At 64.4% G+C, this 16,609-nt stretch overlaps 1 protein-coding gene across 1 annotated transcript; it reads left to right on the top strand.

Moving 5' to 3' along the window:
• Positions 1–2,081: 2,081 nt before the first annotated feature.
• On the top strand, positions 2,082–15,603 carry RASGRP4 (RAS guanyl releasing protein 4). Its single transcript, XM_065420803.1, has 17 exons — positions 2,082–2,104; positions 6,182–6,372; positions 6,759–6,864; positions 7,186–7,248; positions 7,641–7,769; positions 8,567–8,708; positions 9,341–9,514; positions 10,111–10,227; positions 10,511–10,783; positions 11,541–11,621; positions 11,717–11,821; positions 12,554–12,663; positions 12,830–12,974; positions 13,803–13,839; positions 14,148–14,282; positions 14,806–15,026; positions 15,222–15,603. Exons 1-17 carry the CDS (start codon positions 2,082–2,084, stop codon positions 15,420–15,422), a joined length of 2,253 nt encoding a protein of 750 aa, XP_065276875.1. The 3' UTR covers positions 15,423–15,603.
• Positions 15,604–16,609: the final 1,006 nt, after the last annotated feature.

Raw genomic sequence — 16,609 nt, 5'->3', positions numbered from 1 at the left:
AGATCTGCACGTCTCCTTTCCAGTCCGAGTCTGTCCAGCCTCAACTCCCAGCCACTGGATCGGGTTCCACCTGCCGCCGCTAGACTGACGAACCCGTTATTAAATATTTGTTCCCCGGGCAGCTCCTTACCGACAGCGCCCAAGCCACCTCCTCGCCTTCCCTTTGCTAAACTCAACAGGCTGAGCACTGTATGGCAGGTTTTCTAACCCTTCGATCATTCTCGCAGCTCTTCTTCGACCCCTCTCCCATTGATCAACCCCCTTCTTGAGTTGTGGGCACCAGAACTGGACACAGGGTCCCAGCAGCGGTCGCACCAGGGCCAGACACAGGCCTATCTATCTATCTATCTATCTATCTATCTATCTATCTATCTATCTATCTATCTATCTCTCCCCGTACACCCCCTCTATCTATCTATCCCCATAGACCTCATCTATCTAATCTATCTATCTACTGATTGATCAATCGATCACTCTCAGACACCCCCTAACCCCCCGCAGGGCCCCAGGGGAACGGTCGCTCTCGCTCACTACGGCGTTTTTATATATTCTTCCTTCCTTCCTTCCTTCCTTCCTCCCTTAGCTAAAAAAAAGCCCCTTTTTTTCACTTCTGCAGACGCAGCACCCGAACTCCCACAAGTGGGGCTGGATCTCACCCTGGCCCAGACCGGAGTCCTCCAAGGACTGGGAATAGGGTGGGGGTTCAGTAGGGGGCATGCTCCCTCCACAGTCAGTGCTGACCCCAAAGCCCTGCGACAATGACAGGGGTGCTGCGCTGCAGGGTGTAGGGTGAGGGGGGTCAGCAGGAGGCGCTCTTCAACTCTCAATCAGATCGGGGGGGGTTCATCATCTCCTCTAAGCTGTTGTGCAGCGTTGCTGTGAGCTGTTAAACTGCTGTGGTGCCTCACCCCAGAGGCAGCTGCATCTTAGCGCTGGATGAGGGATCCCTGTATAAACAGCTGCCATGCCCCACTCCAGAGATGGCCGCACCTCTGTCCTGGGTGAGGGATCTCTGTATAAACAGCTCCCTCCCCATGCCCCAGAAGTGGCTGCATTTGAGTGATATTTATGAATAGTTTATAATGAGCGTTTGGCTCCTTTATGCTGAAAGACACTAGCTGATCATCTTCCTAGTCATTATTATTATTATCTTATTATCCCCAAAGTGCTAAAGTAAAAAAAGCCGCTCCTAGACTCAGCCCCCGTTAGGCTTAGCTGACAAAGGCTGGTTTTAGATCAGCGAGCCAGTGTTACTGAAATATGTTTAGTACTGATTAGCCAACGGCCGTGGACACTGGTTTGGAAAAGTTTACTGAAGACACTACTTGCTAAAAACTACCGGGAATTGTCAGCGACTCCTGGAGAGCCCGGACTCCTGGGTTCTGTTCCCAGCTCTCAGAGGGGAGGGAGGTCTCGTGGTTAGAGCGGGGAGGGGAGTGGGGTTTAGTTATCAAACCTGGTGACTGAGAGTCAGGACTCATGGGTTCTGGGTAGGGCATGGGGTCTAGTGGTTAGAGCAGGTGACAGGGAGTCAGGACTCCTGGGTCCTGTTCCCAGCTTGGGAAGGGGAGTGGGGTCTAGTGGTTAGAGCAGGTGACGGGGAGTCAGGGCTCCTGGGTCCTGTTCCCAGCTCGGGGAGGGGAGTGGTGTCTAGTGGTTAGAGCAGGCGACAGGGAGTCAGGACTCCTGGGTTCTCTTCCTGGATTTGGAAGGGGAGCATGATTGGGTGGTTAAAGGGGGAAAGAGAGGCAGGACTCCTGGGTTCTTTCCCCTGTTGTGGCACTCTGTCTCTCACACACACAGCCCACTGTCCTGACATCACACATATAAGCCAGTTCCTTTTTTTATCACCCATCAGCACAAATGTTACCAGTTCCTTTTGACTCAGCCCGGCCACAGTACAGGTCCCGCCCCGGGGCCCGCAGCCGAGAGCTTGTTCATGAGTTTTCTTTTCTTTCTCCCGTGCACAAGGACGCAAATGACCGTGGGGAAGCCAAGCCGGCGGGCCGAGCAGCTGCATGTCGTGGGAGTGAGGTGGGGGAGTGTTCACACACCCAAGCTAACCCCAGCTTAGCTCGGCCATGAACAGGAGAGAGAGCAAGAGGTAAGCGAGAGGCCGAGCTGGCTCCTGTCATCGCTGGGGCTTTCCTTGTGGCCCCGAGCGGCCGTTTCAGTCTGCGTGGCTTCTCCTTTTCAGTCGTTTCGGTAGCAATTCCCCCCCACCCCCTCAAAACATCGGCTTTTCACTTCCCGAGATGGCGCTGCCAATGGCTGGCCGCGTCCACAGCCAGCGGGCGGCGAACATCGCGCCTGGGCCCGGGGAGGAATGCAGCCAGCTCTGGGGTAGGGCACGGGGAAGGCTCTGCCAAGAGACCAGGAGGGCCAGCGCTCGTCGGAAACCGCTCGGGGCTCGGCTGGCCCGTCGCAGGAGGGCTGGTGAGAAGAGAGGGAGCAGCCTGACGCTTGGCCGACCAAGCCACTCCCTTCGTAAGGATCTCAGCACCTGCGGGGCCGGGGCCGTGAGTGTTGCTCAGGGAGGTTACAGTTGGCTTATGCCAGAGGACCCGACTTGAGGATGGATTGCAACCAGCGTCGCCTATAGGGGAAAGGGGGTCCCATTCCCGGTCCCCCCAGAGCCAGCCAGTCCCCGCCCTGGGGCCAGATCAGAGCCAGCGCCCCCTAGAGGGGAAAGGCCCCGTGTCCCAGTCCCCGCCCCCCAGAGCCAGCCAGTCCCCGCCCTGGGGCCAGATCAGAGCCAGCGCCCCCTAGAGGGGAAAGGCCCCATGCCCCATTCCCAGTCCCCGCCCCCCAGAGCCAGCCAGTCCCCGCCCTGGGGCCAGATCACCAGCGGCCCCTAGAAGGGAAAGGCCCCGTGCCCCACTCCCAGTCCCCCCTGAGCCAGCCAGTCCCCGCCCTGGGGCCAGATCACCAGCGGCCCCTAGAGGGGAAAGGCCCTGTGCCCCACTCCCAGTCCCCCCTGAGCCAGCCAGTCCCCGCCCTGGGGCCAGATCAGAGCCAGCGCCCCCTAGAGGGGAAAGGCCCCGTGTCCCAGTCCCCGCCCCCCAGAGCCAGCCAGTCCCCGCCCTGGGGCCAGATCACCAGCGGCCCCTAGAAGGGAAAGGCCCCGTGCCCCATTCCCAGTCCCCCCTGAGCCAGCCAGTCCCCGCCCTGGGGCCAGATCACCAGCGGCCCCTAGAGGGGAAAGGCCCTGTGCCCCACTCCCAGTCCCCCCTGAGCCAGCCAGTCCCTGCCCTGGGGCCAGATCAGAGCCAGCGCCCCCTAGAGGGGAAAGGCCCCATGCCCCACTCCCAGTCCCCCCTGAGCCAGCCGGTCCCGTCCCCCCCCAATCTTGTTCTTGGCCGTGGATTTAGTTGCCTGTTTCTGAGCATCTCACGGCTTGCAGATTCCTGGGCAATCCTAGATGTAGGGGAAGGGACCTACCCCCTCCCCCCCCCTGATTTGCCCAAGCCCAGGGCCTGTGCAGGGTCCTTCCGCAGTAGCTCTTACCCTTAAATAGCCTGATTCCCCCAGGGCGGGGGCGCAGCTGGAGAAAACATAGAGTCCTCAGGTAAGTCACTGAGTGAGGCGTGAGTGGAGGGAGAACCACCATCGCCAGAACGTGGCAATGCACGGGTCAGAGAGCTGGGTGCATGGGTGGGTGCAGCTGTCCCACAGTTCGGTGCGTGGTTGCTTGGGGGCACCGGGCAGACAGTGGATTGGTTGGTTGCAGGGCCGGCTCCAGGCACCAGCCTGGCAAGCAGGTGCTTGGGGCGGCCACTCCGGAGAGGGGCGGCACGTCCAGCTATTAGGCGGCAATTCGGCGGACGGTCCCTCACTCCCGCTCGGAGCGAAGGACCTTCCGCCGAATTGCCGCTGCAGATCGCGATCGCGGCTTTTTTTTTTCTTTTTTTTTTTTGGCTGCTTGGGGCGGCCAAAACCCTGGAGCCGGCCCTGGTTGGTTGCACTGGCTGTAGAGCTCATTGAATGGGCATTGGATTGGCCGTGGAGTCGGCTGGCTGGGCCGTGGGACCGGCCGTGGAGTCGGCTGGCTGGGCCGTGGGACCGGCCGTGGAGTCAGCTGGCTGGGCCGTGGGACCGGCCGTGGAGTCGGCTGGCTGGGCCGTGGGACCGGCCGTAGAGCTGGCTGGCTGGGCCGTGGGACCGGCCGTGGAGTCGGCTGGCTGGGCCGTGGGACCGGCCGTGGAGTCGGCTGGCTGGGCCGTGGGACCGGCCGTGGAGTCGGCTGGGTGGCCCGTGGGACCGGCTGTAGAGTCGGCTGGCTGGGCCGTGGGACCGGCCGTGGAGTCGGCTGGCTGGGCCGTGGGACCGGCCGTAGAGCTGGCTGGCTGGGCCGTGGGACCGGCCGTAGAGTGGCTGGGTGGGCTGTGGGACCGGCCATGGAGTCGGCTGGCTGGGCCGTGGGACCGGCCGTAGCGTCGGCTGGGTGGGCCGTGGGACTGGCTGGCTGACGATCACTGAACTGATGATAAAAGATGGTGACTGTGAGGGTGACTTAGAACCTCGGCTAGAACCTGGAGAGAGAAAAGGTCCGTTACCTTCCAGCTATTCCATCGTCTGGGGTCTAGGAGGCCTAGAGAGGTCTAGTGGTGAGAGTAGGGGGGCTGGGAGCCAGGACTCCTGGGTTCTCTCCCCAGCTCTGGGAGGGGAGTGGGGTCTAGTGGTTAGAGCAGGGGGGGCTGGGAGCCAGGACTCCTGGGTTCTATCCCAGCTCTGGGATGGGAGTGGGGTCCAGTGGTTAGAGCAGGGGCACTGGGCAGGACAGAGAAAAGCCCCCCAAACCACCAGGCAGCGTCAGCCTTCCCCGCAGTGCAGCCCTGTGGCATGGAAGGGGATTGGGCAAGAGGCAATGGAGGGGGGAAGTGAATCGCTCTGGGCACCCTCCAGGCCCTACCCGCTCAGCCAGAGGCCTGCCCACGGGGGGAGGTGGGGGCCCGGCACTGCGGGCCGTGGCGCAATGCGGCTGCTGGAAATGCAGAAGCAGGGCCGATGGCCCTGCCAGGAAAGGGGCAGGGAGCCGCCCAGAGCCTGGCTTTGCGGCGCGGGAAGGCTGCAGGGCTGCTCCCCCCTCTGGGCGGCCCAAGTTTGGGGCTGAGAGCGACACATGGGGGCTCTGCCCATGTCCAAGAGGGGCGTGGCAAACGCTGAGCCAAACGGTGCCAATGTGGAGCCGAATCTGTAGGATCCACTTGTGAGGTTAACACATAGAAACATGCTTAAAGCAGGGGCTGGGAGCCAGGACTCCTGGGTTCTCTCCCCAGCTCTGGGAGGGAAGTGGGGTCTAGTGGTTGTAAAGAACCCACCACAGCAGTGCCCGTCCGGCCCACACACCTTGTGTCACACGACCTGCACTACCGATTACTAGTTACATTAATGGCAGGTCCCCCTGGCTCTGGCCTGGCAAACTGTCCTCAGCCCCCTCCCTGGCATCAGCCGGGCACCCCCACCCTGGCACGGGTCTGGCTCCATCGCCATGGTTGTCTCTGGACCCTGCCACTTCGAGCCACGTGCCGGGGCAAACACTGGGCTGCCCAGCTCCCGAATCCCATAGCGGGGTGGGGGGCTCTGGGGGAGACCCAGCCGGCGAGGGGCCTATGTGCCGGGGGCCCCGGGTCTGCCAGGCCGGGGGAAGCCCCTGCGGGGCTGTTCTCCTGCTGCCAACAGAGCCAGCTTCACACTTCCCCTTTCCTGGGCTCAGTTTCCCGTTTTTTGTTTTCTTTTCATGTGGCTTTAGCACTGCAAGGAGCCCAGGAGGGGATCCGGGTCTAATGGGAGCCCAGACTCCTGGGTTCTCTCCCCAGCTCTGGGAGGGCAGTGGGGTTTAGTGGTTAGAGCAGGGGGGCTGGGCGCCAGGATTCCTGGGTTCTCTCCCCGGCTCTGGGAAGGGAGTGGGGGCTAGTGGTTAGAGCAGGGGAGGCTGGGCGCCAGGACTCCTGGGTTCTATCCCTGCTCTGGGAGGGCAGTGGGGTTCAGTGGTTAGAGCAGGAGGGCTGGGCGCCAGGACTCCTGGGTTCTATCCCTGCTCTGGGAGGGCAGTGGGGGCTGGTGGTTAGAGCAGGGGGGGCTGGGAGGCAAAACGCTGGTTTGGTCCCGGGGCCTCAGCGGTCGCAGGACCTGGGCAGCAAGTCAGCTGTGACTCTCTGACTGGCCCCCTCCCTCTCAGGAAGTCGCGGGCGGAATGTCCCGGCCCCGCCAGCCCCGGCCCCGGCAAGATCCGCCAGCGGCAGAACCGGCGTCGAATGACCTGCCCCACCCCCAGGGAGATCAACACGGTCATGGCCAGCCTGGCGCTGGGCGAGCTCACCAAGACCTGCAGCCTGGAGCAGCTCGTCGAGAAATGTCTCAACTCCTTCGGTAAGGGGGCTCCCCCCCCCCCCGCCGGTGCCCCTCACTCCTGACCCGCAGCCCCTGCTAGCCCAGCCCTGGGCTCCCCACCAGCTCGGCCAGTGCCCCTCACTCCCGACCCGCAGCCCCTTGCTGGCCCAGTCCTTGGCTACCCCACCCCCAGAGCTCTGCCAGTGCCCCTCACTCCCGACCCGCAGCCCCCTGCCCTGACAGGTACACCCACCCCCCACAGAGAAGAAGGGCTGAGAACTTGTGAGTCCCAATGGGGTGGAATCCAGCTGCCCCATCCCATGCAGCAAATGTCCTCCCTGCCCCCATTAATGTTCCTCACAGCTCCTTTGCCTCCCCCCCCCCCCCCCGTGCCGTTAACCCTTCCCCTGCCGTTGCCTCCCCAGACCGGGACGGGAGCCTGTGCCGTAGCGACTACATGGTGAACATGACCCTGACCGTGCACAGCTGGGTGGTGCCCTCAGCTGACCTCGCCCGCTGCCTCCTGGCGCTATATCCTCCCCATGCAGCCTGCCCCCCCCCTGCCCCGGGGCCCCCAGGCCAGGCCGGGAGCCCCCTCGGTGCAGCGGGCGGGAGGGGGGCTGAGGTCAGACTGGGGCAGGGATGGGCCCCTGGGTGCTCAGCAGCGCCCCCCTCTGGCTGGGCTGGAGCTGCACTGATGGGGGCGGGGGGGGGGGACATGGGAGGGATGGGTGACCCCCAGCAGGGGGCGCTGTGTGGAGCACAGCAAGCTGGGGGTGGGGGGGGCTCTCAGGACTCCTGGGTTCTATTCCCGGGGACTCCAAGGGGGATGGAGCCTTAACTCGGAGCCACCTACCGGGAGGCGTCTGGGGAGGATCAGATGGAAAGACGCCTACGGATCTGCAACTTTGTCAGGTGAGAGCCCCCCGTGCCCCCCCATCCCGCCACTACTCCCCCTGCACCCCCATCACTCCCCTGCCCCCCACTGCTCCCCCGTACCCCGATCCCCCCATCGCTCCCACTGCTCCCTGCCCCCGCACTGCTCCCCCACCCCGCATCCCCCATCACTCCCCTGCCCCCCACTGCTCCCCCTGTGCCCCCACCCCCGCATCCCCCATCACTCCCCTCGCAACCCCACTGCTCCCCTACCCCACCCACCAACATTCCCCATTCCTCCAATGCACCCCGTTCCCGCAGTGCTCCCCCTTCTCCCCCAACGCTCCCTGCCCCACCCTGGGAGCGCCTGGGGGGGGGGCGCGACCTACAGCTGATGCCCTAACCCTGCCCCGCGTTTCCTGCCCCCCCAGGTACTGGATCACGCATCACCCCGAGGCCTTTCGCCTGGAGCCCCAGCTGGAGGAGGCCATGGGTGAGCTCTGGCAGGCCGTGCAGGCCGAGGGCCATGGGCAGTGCCAACCAGCGGACATGACCCACGTGTAAGGACAGACCCTGTCCGGCCACCCCTGCTCCCTGCCTCCCCTTCCCCCGCATCCCTGCCCTCCCTATGGGGCGTGTGCCCTGGCATCTGGAGATGGTAGGATTGCATAGGTAGGTGGGGCTGGGCACAGGTGGATGTAGGGTGACCAGATGTCCCGATTTTATAGGACAGTCCCGATTTTTGGGTCTTTTTCTTATATAGGTTCCTATTACCCTCCACCCCCATCCTGATTTTTCACATTTGCTGTCTGGTCACCCTAGGTGGATGTGTTTGTGCACATGGGGGGCATGCCTGGGTGCGCACAGGTGCCTGGGGTGTGCACAGGTGAGAGTATTTGTGCATGGGGTATGGGTGTGCATGGGCACATGGGGATCTGTGCACCAGTGTACAGGGCATGCACGAGTGTGTTTGTGCACGGGGTGTGGGTGTGCATGGGCACATAGGGATGTGTGCACCGGTGTGTGGTGTGTGCACAGGTGAGTGTATTTGTGCATGGCATGTGGGTGTGCATGGGCACATGGGGATGTGTGCACCGTTGTGTGCGGTGTGCACAGGTGAGTGCATTTGCGCACGGGGTGTTTGTGCACGGGCGGTAGCTACCTGTGGGTGTGCATGGGCACATGGTGATGTGTGGACTCGTGTGGGGTGTGCACAAGTGAGTGTGTTTGCTCACAGGGTGTGGGTGCGCGTGGGCACATGGCATGGTGTGTGGGGCGTGCACAGACAGGGGGCGATTGTGCAGGCACCAATGCCCCTGCCCGTCTAACCTGCTCCCCTCCTGCCTCCCCCCCGCAGCTGGACCCGCAAGGTCAGCTACCAGAGCAGCCCCAGCTGCAACAAGAAGCGGAAAGTGTCTCTGCTCTTTGACCACCTCGACGCGGCAGAGCTGGCCGAGCACCTCAGCTACCTGGAGTTCAAAGCCTTCTGCCGCATCTCGGTGAGCGCTCTCCGCCTTGCCTGCCTCCTGCCACCCCCCCATCCCCTGCAGCCTCCCCTGGCCCGCCCACCCCGCAGCCCCCTCCTCTTTGGGGCGAACAGCTGTACGGAGCGGCGATCGCTCTAAGCTCGCGCTGGAGGCATTTAGCAGCGCTGGAAAGAGGAAGGGAGTCAGGAGAGATCCCACCGCTGACGCCAGCCCCTGGGCCTCGGCCACCTCTGCCTCCCCAGGTCTGAGTGTGGTGTAGATCCCACCGCTCCCACCAGCCCCTGGAGAGCAGCTCAGTGGATCCCACCGCTGACGCCAGCCCCTGGGCCTCGGCCACCTCTGCCTCCCCAGGTCTGAGTGTGGTGTAGATCCCACCACTCCCACCAGCCCCTGGAGAGCAGCTCAGTGGATCCCACCGCTGACGCCAGCCCCTGGGCCTCGGCCACCTCTGCCTCCCCAGGTCTGAGTGTGGTGTAGATCCCACCACTCCCACCAGCCCCTGGAGAGCAGCTCAGTGGATCCCACTGCTAACACCAGCCCCTGGGCCTCGGCCAGCTCTGGGTCCCCGGGTCTGAGAGTGGCTCAGTGGAACAGCTGCCTTGGTTGCTGAGTTCCCCTCCATCTCTCCCCACTGCCCCGGGCAGTACGTGGATTACAGGAGCTACGTGCTGCAGGGCTCCGTGCGGGAAAACCTGGCCCTGGAACGCTCCGTGGCCCTTTGCAACAGCATCTCCCAGTGGGTGCAGGTCATGATCCTCAACCGGCCCACGCCGCAGCAGCGAGCCGAGGTCTTCACCAAATTCATCCACGTCACACAGGTGAGGGTGCCCTCCTGCTAGCTGCCACTGGGGGTGGGGGCTGAAGGGGGCACTGTGGGGAAGGGGGAAGCAGGTCCAGGAGAGGTGGGGGAATCGGGGCGTGCCAGGGGGTTCCGTGAGCACTCACATGTGAACGTGTGCGCGTGCATGCAGGGGCGTGTGTGGGAATGCACAGAGGTGTGTGTGACAGTGCAGGTGTGTGTGCATGCGTGTGTGCATGAAAGCATGTGTGTGTGTGTGTGTGCATGGGTGTGTGCGTGAAAGCATGTGTGTGTGTGCAGGCAAGTGTGTGCATGCACAAGTGTGTGTGAGAGGGCATGAGAGGGTGCATGCAGGAAAGTACAGGTGTGTGCACATCTATAAGTGTGTGTGACAGTGCACGGGCCTGAGTGTGCAAGTGTATGTGCGTGGAAATATCCATGTGTGTGTGCAAGGGAGTACATGTGCATGAGCACGTGTGCGTGCAAGTGTGCACATGTGACACAGCAGGGGCCTGGGTAGTTGGAGCCGGGGGGGGGAGGGCGGCCCTGAGCCTGACGGGGGGGACGGACCCTGGGCCAGATGCCTGACACCTCCCCCAACTCTCTCCCCAACAGAAGCTGCGCCAGCTGCAGAACTTCAACACGCTGATGGCGGTGGTGGGCGGCCTCTGCCACAGCGCGATCTCCCGCCTCAAGGACACCCACGCCCTGCTGCCGCAGGAGGTCACCAAGGTGGGCCCCGGCTGCCCTGCGCACCCACAACCCCCCCCGGGGGCGCCCCGGGGCTGCGTGGCTTCACAGGCCCCCCTACAACTGGCCGTGGGCTAGCGAGGGGCTCTGTGTATGGGGGGGGGTCTCCAAGCTGCCCCCACCAGACCATCGCTCGCCCCCTAGGGCCATTTCTCCTCCTCCCCATTGGGCTCCCCCCTGCCCTAGCCAGGGGCCTCCGCAGAGCTGGGGATGGGGGCCGGGGGCCTGATCTCTGACCTCTCCCCCGTCCCGCCCTGCCCCCCAGACGCTGGCGGAGATGACCGAGCTGCTCTCCTCCTGCTGCAACTACAGCGCCTACCGGCGGGCCTACAGCGAGTGCACCGGGTTCAAGATCCCCATCGTGGGGGTGCACCTCAAGGACCTGGTGTCCCTGCACGAGGCCCTGCCCGACCGCCTGGGGGGGCAGCTGAACCTCAGCAAGCTCCAGGGCCTCTACCAGCAGGCGCAGGAGCTGCAGGCGCTGCAGCAGGCCACGCCGCCCTTCGCCGCCAACAAGGACCTGGTGCACCTGCTCACGGTGAGCCCTCCCTCCCCCCAAGCAGGCGTGCGAGAGAGCGGGGTGGGTCGTGCAAGAGGATAGGGTCAGGTGTGCAGGGTGGGGGGTGGTTGGGTGTGCGGGAGATCTGGGTCAGGAGTGCAGGAGACTGGGGGGTGAGGTGTGGAAGTGGGTGGGGCTGGGTGTGCGAGGAGGGTGGTGCGAGATGTGTGACCGGCCAGGATTTAGTGTGCAAGCAGCTGGGGCTGGGTGTGCAATGGGCAGAAGCGTGCGAGGGTGGGTGTGCAAGATGGTGCAGGGCAGGTGTTCAAGGGGGGTGCAGGTGCAAGGGGAGTCAGGAGGGGGTGGGGCTCGGGGGAATGCCCCAGATCTCTCCTGCACCCACCCTTGGCCCAGCCTGCCAGTCGCAGGGCTGCATCCAGCCGTCTTCCCGCCCCCCACCCCGCCCTGCAGGGAGCAGCGGGTCAGGTGCACTGGGGCACCGGCCAGCTTCCACCACCGCCCGTGCAAACAGGGCGGTGGTGCAAATGCGCACACACACGCTGTGCCCAGCGAGCTGAGCGTGGCGGCACACACAGACCTGCCAGCAGGGAACAGTGGTAAAATTGCACAACTACCACCCCCGTGCCATCGCACGCCTGCATCCTGTGCAAATGGCTCGGCCCCTGGCCAGCAGGGGGCAGCGATCCCAGCCCAGCACGTGATCCCCTCCCCAGTAGGTACGGGAAGGTCGTTCCCTGGGGGACCCTCTAACCCCATTCTCTACCCCTCCCCCCAGCTCTCCCTCGACCTGTACTACAGGGACGATGAAATCTACGAGCTCTCGTACGCCCGGGAACCCCGCTGCCCCAAGTCCCTGGTAAGATGGGGGGGAGCTGAACTGGGACCCCCCAACTCTCCTCTCCCTGGTTCGAGGCACTCGTGTCTGACCCTCTTCCTTCTGCCCTCCCGCAGCCGGCCACCCCCTTCAAGCCCCCCGTGGTGGTGGAGTGGGCGCCGGGCGTGGCCCCCAAACCGGACCGGTTCACCATCAGCAAACACGTCCAGCAGATGGTGGAGGTGAGCCAGGCGCCCGCCCCTCAGCACAGCCCCCTGGGCCTCGGGCAGCGTAACACGGCCGGTAGCTACCTGCCCCCAAGCCAGCCGGGGGGCAGCTGCCCTGTGCCAAGGCCCCAGCTGGGTGTGGGATGCATTTGCCATGTGTGTTGGACAGGTGTGCAGTTGCCGGGGGGCGTCACGATGTGGCAGTTGCCGGGGTGTGTGTCACGATGTGCAGTTGCTGGGGGGCATGTCATGGTGTGCATCACACCCATTCCCCGCCCAGGGCAGGAGCAAAGGCATCAGTCGGCTCTAGCCAGCCCCACCACTTCCCAGGGCCGAGCCCCACACGGGAAGGGGGCTAGGCAGTCGATGCCACCCCAAGGCCTGGAAGGGGCAGGACTCAAACCGGGGACCTTCAGGGGAGCAGCTCCCCTGGCTGGCTGCAGCAATGAGGCCGTTATCCCTTTATATGGACCAGTCACTGCCCAGCCACGGCCACCTGCAGCCTCAGGGGAGGGGGTGTACTCGGGACCATATAGGATCGGCCCGCCCCCAGCAGGCAAAGGGGGGGGGTATCTGTCCATTTGATGCCGAGATTCAAAGCAATTCTCCCCAGCCGTACCCCACCCGGACAGGCTGACAGGTCAGAATGGGGTGTCACCCTAGATCAAGGGGGGGGCTCCCAGTGGGTATTGGGGGCAGGCTTACGCTGTGCTGCCACTAGTTAATGCTTCTCCCCCCTCCCCCCAGTCTGTATTTAAGAATTACGACCACGACCAGCGCGGCTGCATCTCCCCTGAGGACTTTGAAAAGATTGTGGCCAGTTTCCCCTTCTCCTTCTACGGCCTGGGGAAAGACCGGTGAGTGTGTGCTGGCGGGAGGCTGGGAGCCAGGACGCCTGGGTTCTATCCCCAGCTCTGTCGCTCCCTGGCTCCGTGCCTCAGTTTCCCCCAGCAAGGCCCCTTTGTCAGTATCACCCCCCGTTTCCGAGGCAGCCCCCTCACTGTCCTGTTCCCGTCCCGGCAGCGAGGGGCCCTACAGCCGCCAGGAGATCACCGACTACTTCATGCGGGCCTGCGCCGTCTTCTCCAAGCTGGGCCTCGGCTTCCTGCACGACTTCCAGGAGGCCACCTTCAAGAAACCCACCTTCTGCCACAGCTGCAACGGCTTCGTAAGTGACCCTGCCCCACAGCGCCCCCGGCAGCCGGGACGGGGTGCCCCAAATCCCAGGCCTGCCAGAGACCCTGCCCCACAGCGCCCCCGGCAGCCAGGACGGGGTGCCCCAAATCCCAGGCCTGCCAGAGACCCTGCCCCACAGCGCCCCCGGCAGCCAGGACGGGGTGCCCCAAATCCCAGGCCTGCCAGAGACCCTGCCCCACAGCGCCCCCGGCAGCCAGGACGGGGTGCCCCAAATCCCAGGCCTGCCAGAGACCCTGCCCCACAGCGCCCCCGGCAGCCAGGACGGGGTGCCCCAAATCCCAGGCCTGCCAGAGACCCTGCCCCACAGCGCCCCCGGCAGCCGGGACGGGGTGCCCCAAATCCCAGGCCTGCCAGAGACCCTGCCCCACAGCGCCCCCGGCAGCCAGGACAGGGATGCCCCAAATCCCAGGCCTGCCAGAGACCCTGCCCCACAGTGCCCCTGGCAGCCAGGAAAGGGTGGGTGGGACCTTAAACCCCAGCTGGGCCAAAGACCCTGCCCCCCAGTGCCCCCCCCAGGGGCCAGGAAAGGGGGTGCACCAAATATTGGCTGCTCTACAGCCTCCCTCCCCCCAAGAATCCTGCCCCATGTCACTCTCCCAGGGGGCAGCAGTGGGGGAGGTTAACCCCCCAACCCAACTCCCCCTAGTCATCCCCTATATTCAAGGACACTGCCAATGTGTGTGGGGGTCCAGCCCCAGCAATCCCCCCCATTGCAAAATCCCCTCCCCCCTCTACAGGGACAATGCAACCCCCCCCTCCAAAAGGCTACAGCTAACAGGCTCCGCTCTCTCTCCTCTAGCTCTGGGGTGTCTCCAAGCAGGGGTACAGATGTCGGGGTAAGTGCAGCCCTGATGGGGCGACATATGTGGGGAGAACGTTGGTGATAGGGCTAGGGAGGGGCAAAGGGCCCATGGGACTAAGCAACCCCCGTGGCGGGGCGTGCGTGCCTGTCTGCCTACTGAGTGCTGCCCCCTGCTGGCTGGAGATAGAACTGCATAGCTGTGTGTCCTGAGCCCTGCACTGCTCACCACGGAGAGGGATTCTCCTGGCACTGCAGGGGGTGGGAGGGCTGGGTTCCCCCTAGAAGTGGGGAGTAATGCCAAGCCCCCCAGCTTACATCATGTGTCATCCCCCCCCCCCCCAGACTGTGGCATGAGCTGCCACAAGCAGTGCAAGGACCTGGTGGAGCTGGAGTGCAAGAAGAGGTTCCACGCCAGAGCCCCAGAGGGGGGCACGCCCCGTGCAGCCACGCCGGCCGCCACGCAGCACCCCAGCTCAGGTACCGCAGGGGGGGTGCGGGATCTTCATGCTACCCCCCCTCCCCTCCCTCCAACAATGGAACAGTCCATCCCCCCTGCCCTCACCAGGACAGTGGAACAAGCCGTGGGCCTCCCCTCTTCCCCCCAAGGCAGTGGACTGGCCCGTGGCATGATCCGTTTTAAATGGCCACAAGCATGCTAACACCCGCCCCCCTTTTACTGGTTCAGTGAAACACTCCGTACTGTCCGTCCCCCCCCACTTCCAGACAGTGGCACAGTCCATGGCCATTTAAAGGACCCCCTCTCCACCTGTTCTCCCCTGTGGCAGGGTCAGTGGAACACCCCATTGCTGTCCACATCTCCCCCACCCGAGACAGTGGCACAGTCCATGGCCAGCCCCATTTAAAGGGACCCTGCTCCACCTGTTCTCCCCTGTGACAGGGTCAGTGGAACGCCCCATTGCTGTCCACATCTCCCCCCACCCCAGACTGTGGCACAGCTCGTGGCCAGCCCCATTTAAAGGGCCCCCTTGCCCCATGGCAGGGTCGGAGGAAGAGGCCTTCCCCTTTCCCCCGGTGGGCGAGCAGGCAGAGGAGCGGGCCGTGGTGCTGGCGGGGGTACCAGCCAGCCGGTGGCGGACCCGGGATGCCTGGACGCAGACGGACAGCACCAGCCCCACGGTGGAGGGCCACAAGCCCCACGGTGGGGCGGGCGGCTGCAGCGGGGACCAGAAGCTCCTGGAGCAGTTGCAGGAGCTGGAGAAGGTGAGATCCCAAAACAGGGGTACGATGGGGGGTGGAGGAGGGTTGGAGACCACCCCTGCCCCCCCAGTGGCTGGGCATGCAAATTGGGCCACCCACGGGTGGAGTTGGCTGGGGGCTTCCCTTGCACAGCTCTGCAGGGTCCCTGCTCTCGCCCCCCAACCCACTCCCCTGGGGCTCTGCTCCCCCCCACTGCAGGAGCGGAACCAGCTGCTGCTGGAGAACCTCGGGCTCCACTGTCGCAACGCCCAGCTGGAGGCGGAGAACGGGCGGCTGCTGACGGGCGAGGCCGAGGGGCGCCGGGGCAAGGCGGAGGAGGGGGGGCACGGCCAGGCTTCGCTCACCCTGCTCCTGGAAGGGATGGACTCCCTGCACCTGCAGCGCGACTCCAAGGCATGAGCCGGCCGGACTCGCCGCTCGCCCGCCCCCTCCGGATCCCAGAGCGCCCGCATTGCCTGGCACCGCCAAGGGACTCAAAGCTGGCGGTGCCATCCCACGCCCTCGGGCCCCAGCAAGCCAGGCTGGGCACCACGGATCCCGGACTGTACCTGGGCATGGCCCCAATAAAGGGAATGCATCTTTGTCGAGCCGGGCCTGGGCTAGGCCCACAGCTGCCCCCTCTCTGCTCCATGCCACCGCGTTGCGGGGCGCCTGTTGACCGCTCCACCACCGGCCTTGCCTCAGTTTCCCCTTTTGACCTTTGTTAGGCTGTGAAGATAATTATGGAGATGGGGGCGGGGTACGGGCGAGAGCGTCCATCAGCATCGCCCAGGGTAACAAACGGGCATGACGGGGGGATCCCCAAACAACCCCCCGAAACAAAGAGCCCTGAACCCCAGGGTTTGGGTCACTTGACGCCAACGGAGTCACTGCCCATCGGCCGGGGGGAGAGATGAACGGGGCCCGGGGCCCACCCTCCTGCACTTAGGGGCCGGGGTGAGGCCAGCTCAGAGCTTCAGCCCAGCTCCTCCACCCTGACCCACCCTCTCCACGGACCCGACCCCCTCCCAGGACTGGGCATCAGCAGAGCTGTAGGGGGAGGGAAGCCCCGGGCTGGGGAGGGGAGCGCAGCACTGCAGGATCGGGGCCCGGGAGAATATCACATGGCCCCTCTATGGTTGGCCCAAACCCGCCTCATGCTCCCCCGCTGCAGACAACCCCCAGCCCCCTCCCCGCCCACCGGCGCTTCTGCTGGACAGCCTTTGGCTTCGACACTTTAATCCCCTTGGAAGGGCCCTTCGATCACGGTACAAACCCTCCATGGAGCCCAGAGCCTGAAATTTACAACATAGATCAACCTGCCAGCCCCCTGCAGAGCCCCTGAACGCAGCCCGCTGGGGTCCCCAGGGCAGGACCCTCCCCCTCCGCACCAGCAAGGCAACCGCCTCGTGCCTCAGTTTGCAAAAGACAATCAACAAGCCACGCGCAGCCCCCGAGCCCCTGCCCGCCCGCCCCCTCCCCGCAGCCTCTTCTAAAACAATCCGCTCCAAATTCTGCTTGCCAAAGCAAAAGCTGCAGCACCCCCTGTTGGGGGATGTGTTAAGTGCAACATGGTACACTCCACGCACTTCCCTTCCCAGAACCCA

The sequence above is a fragment of the Emys orbicularis genome, chromosome 21 (assembly GCF_028017835.1).
Source record: "Emys orbicularis isolate rEmyOrb1 chromosome 21, rEmyOrb1.hap1, whole genome shotgun sequence".
In the NCBI taxonomy this organism is placed as follows: domain Eukaryota; kingdom Metazoa; phylum Chordata; order Testudines; family Emydidae; genus Emys; species Emys orbicularis.
This window is presented reverse-complemented; position numbering and strand designations above follow the sequence as displayed.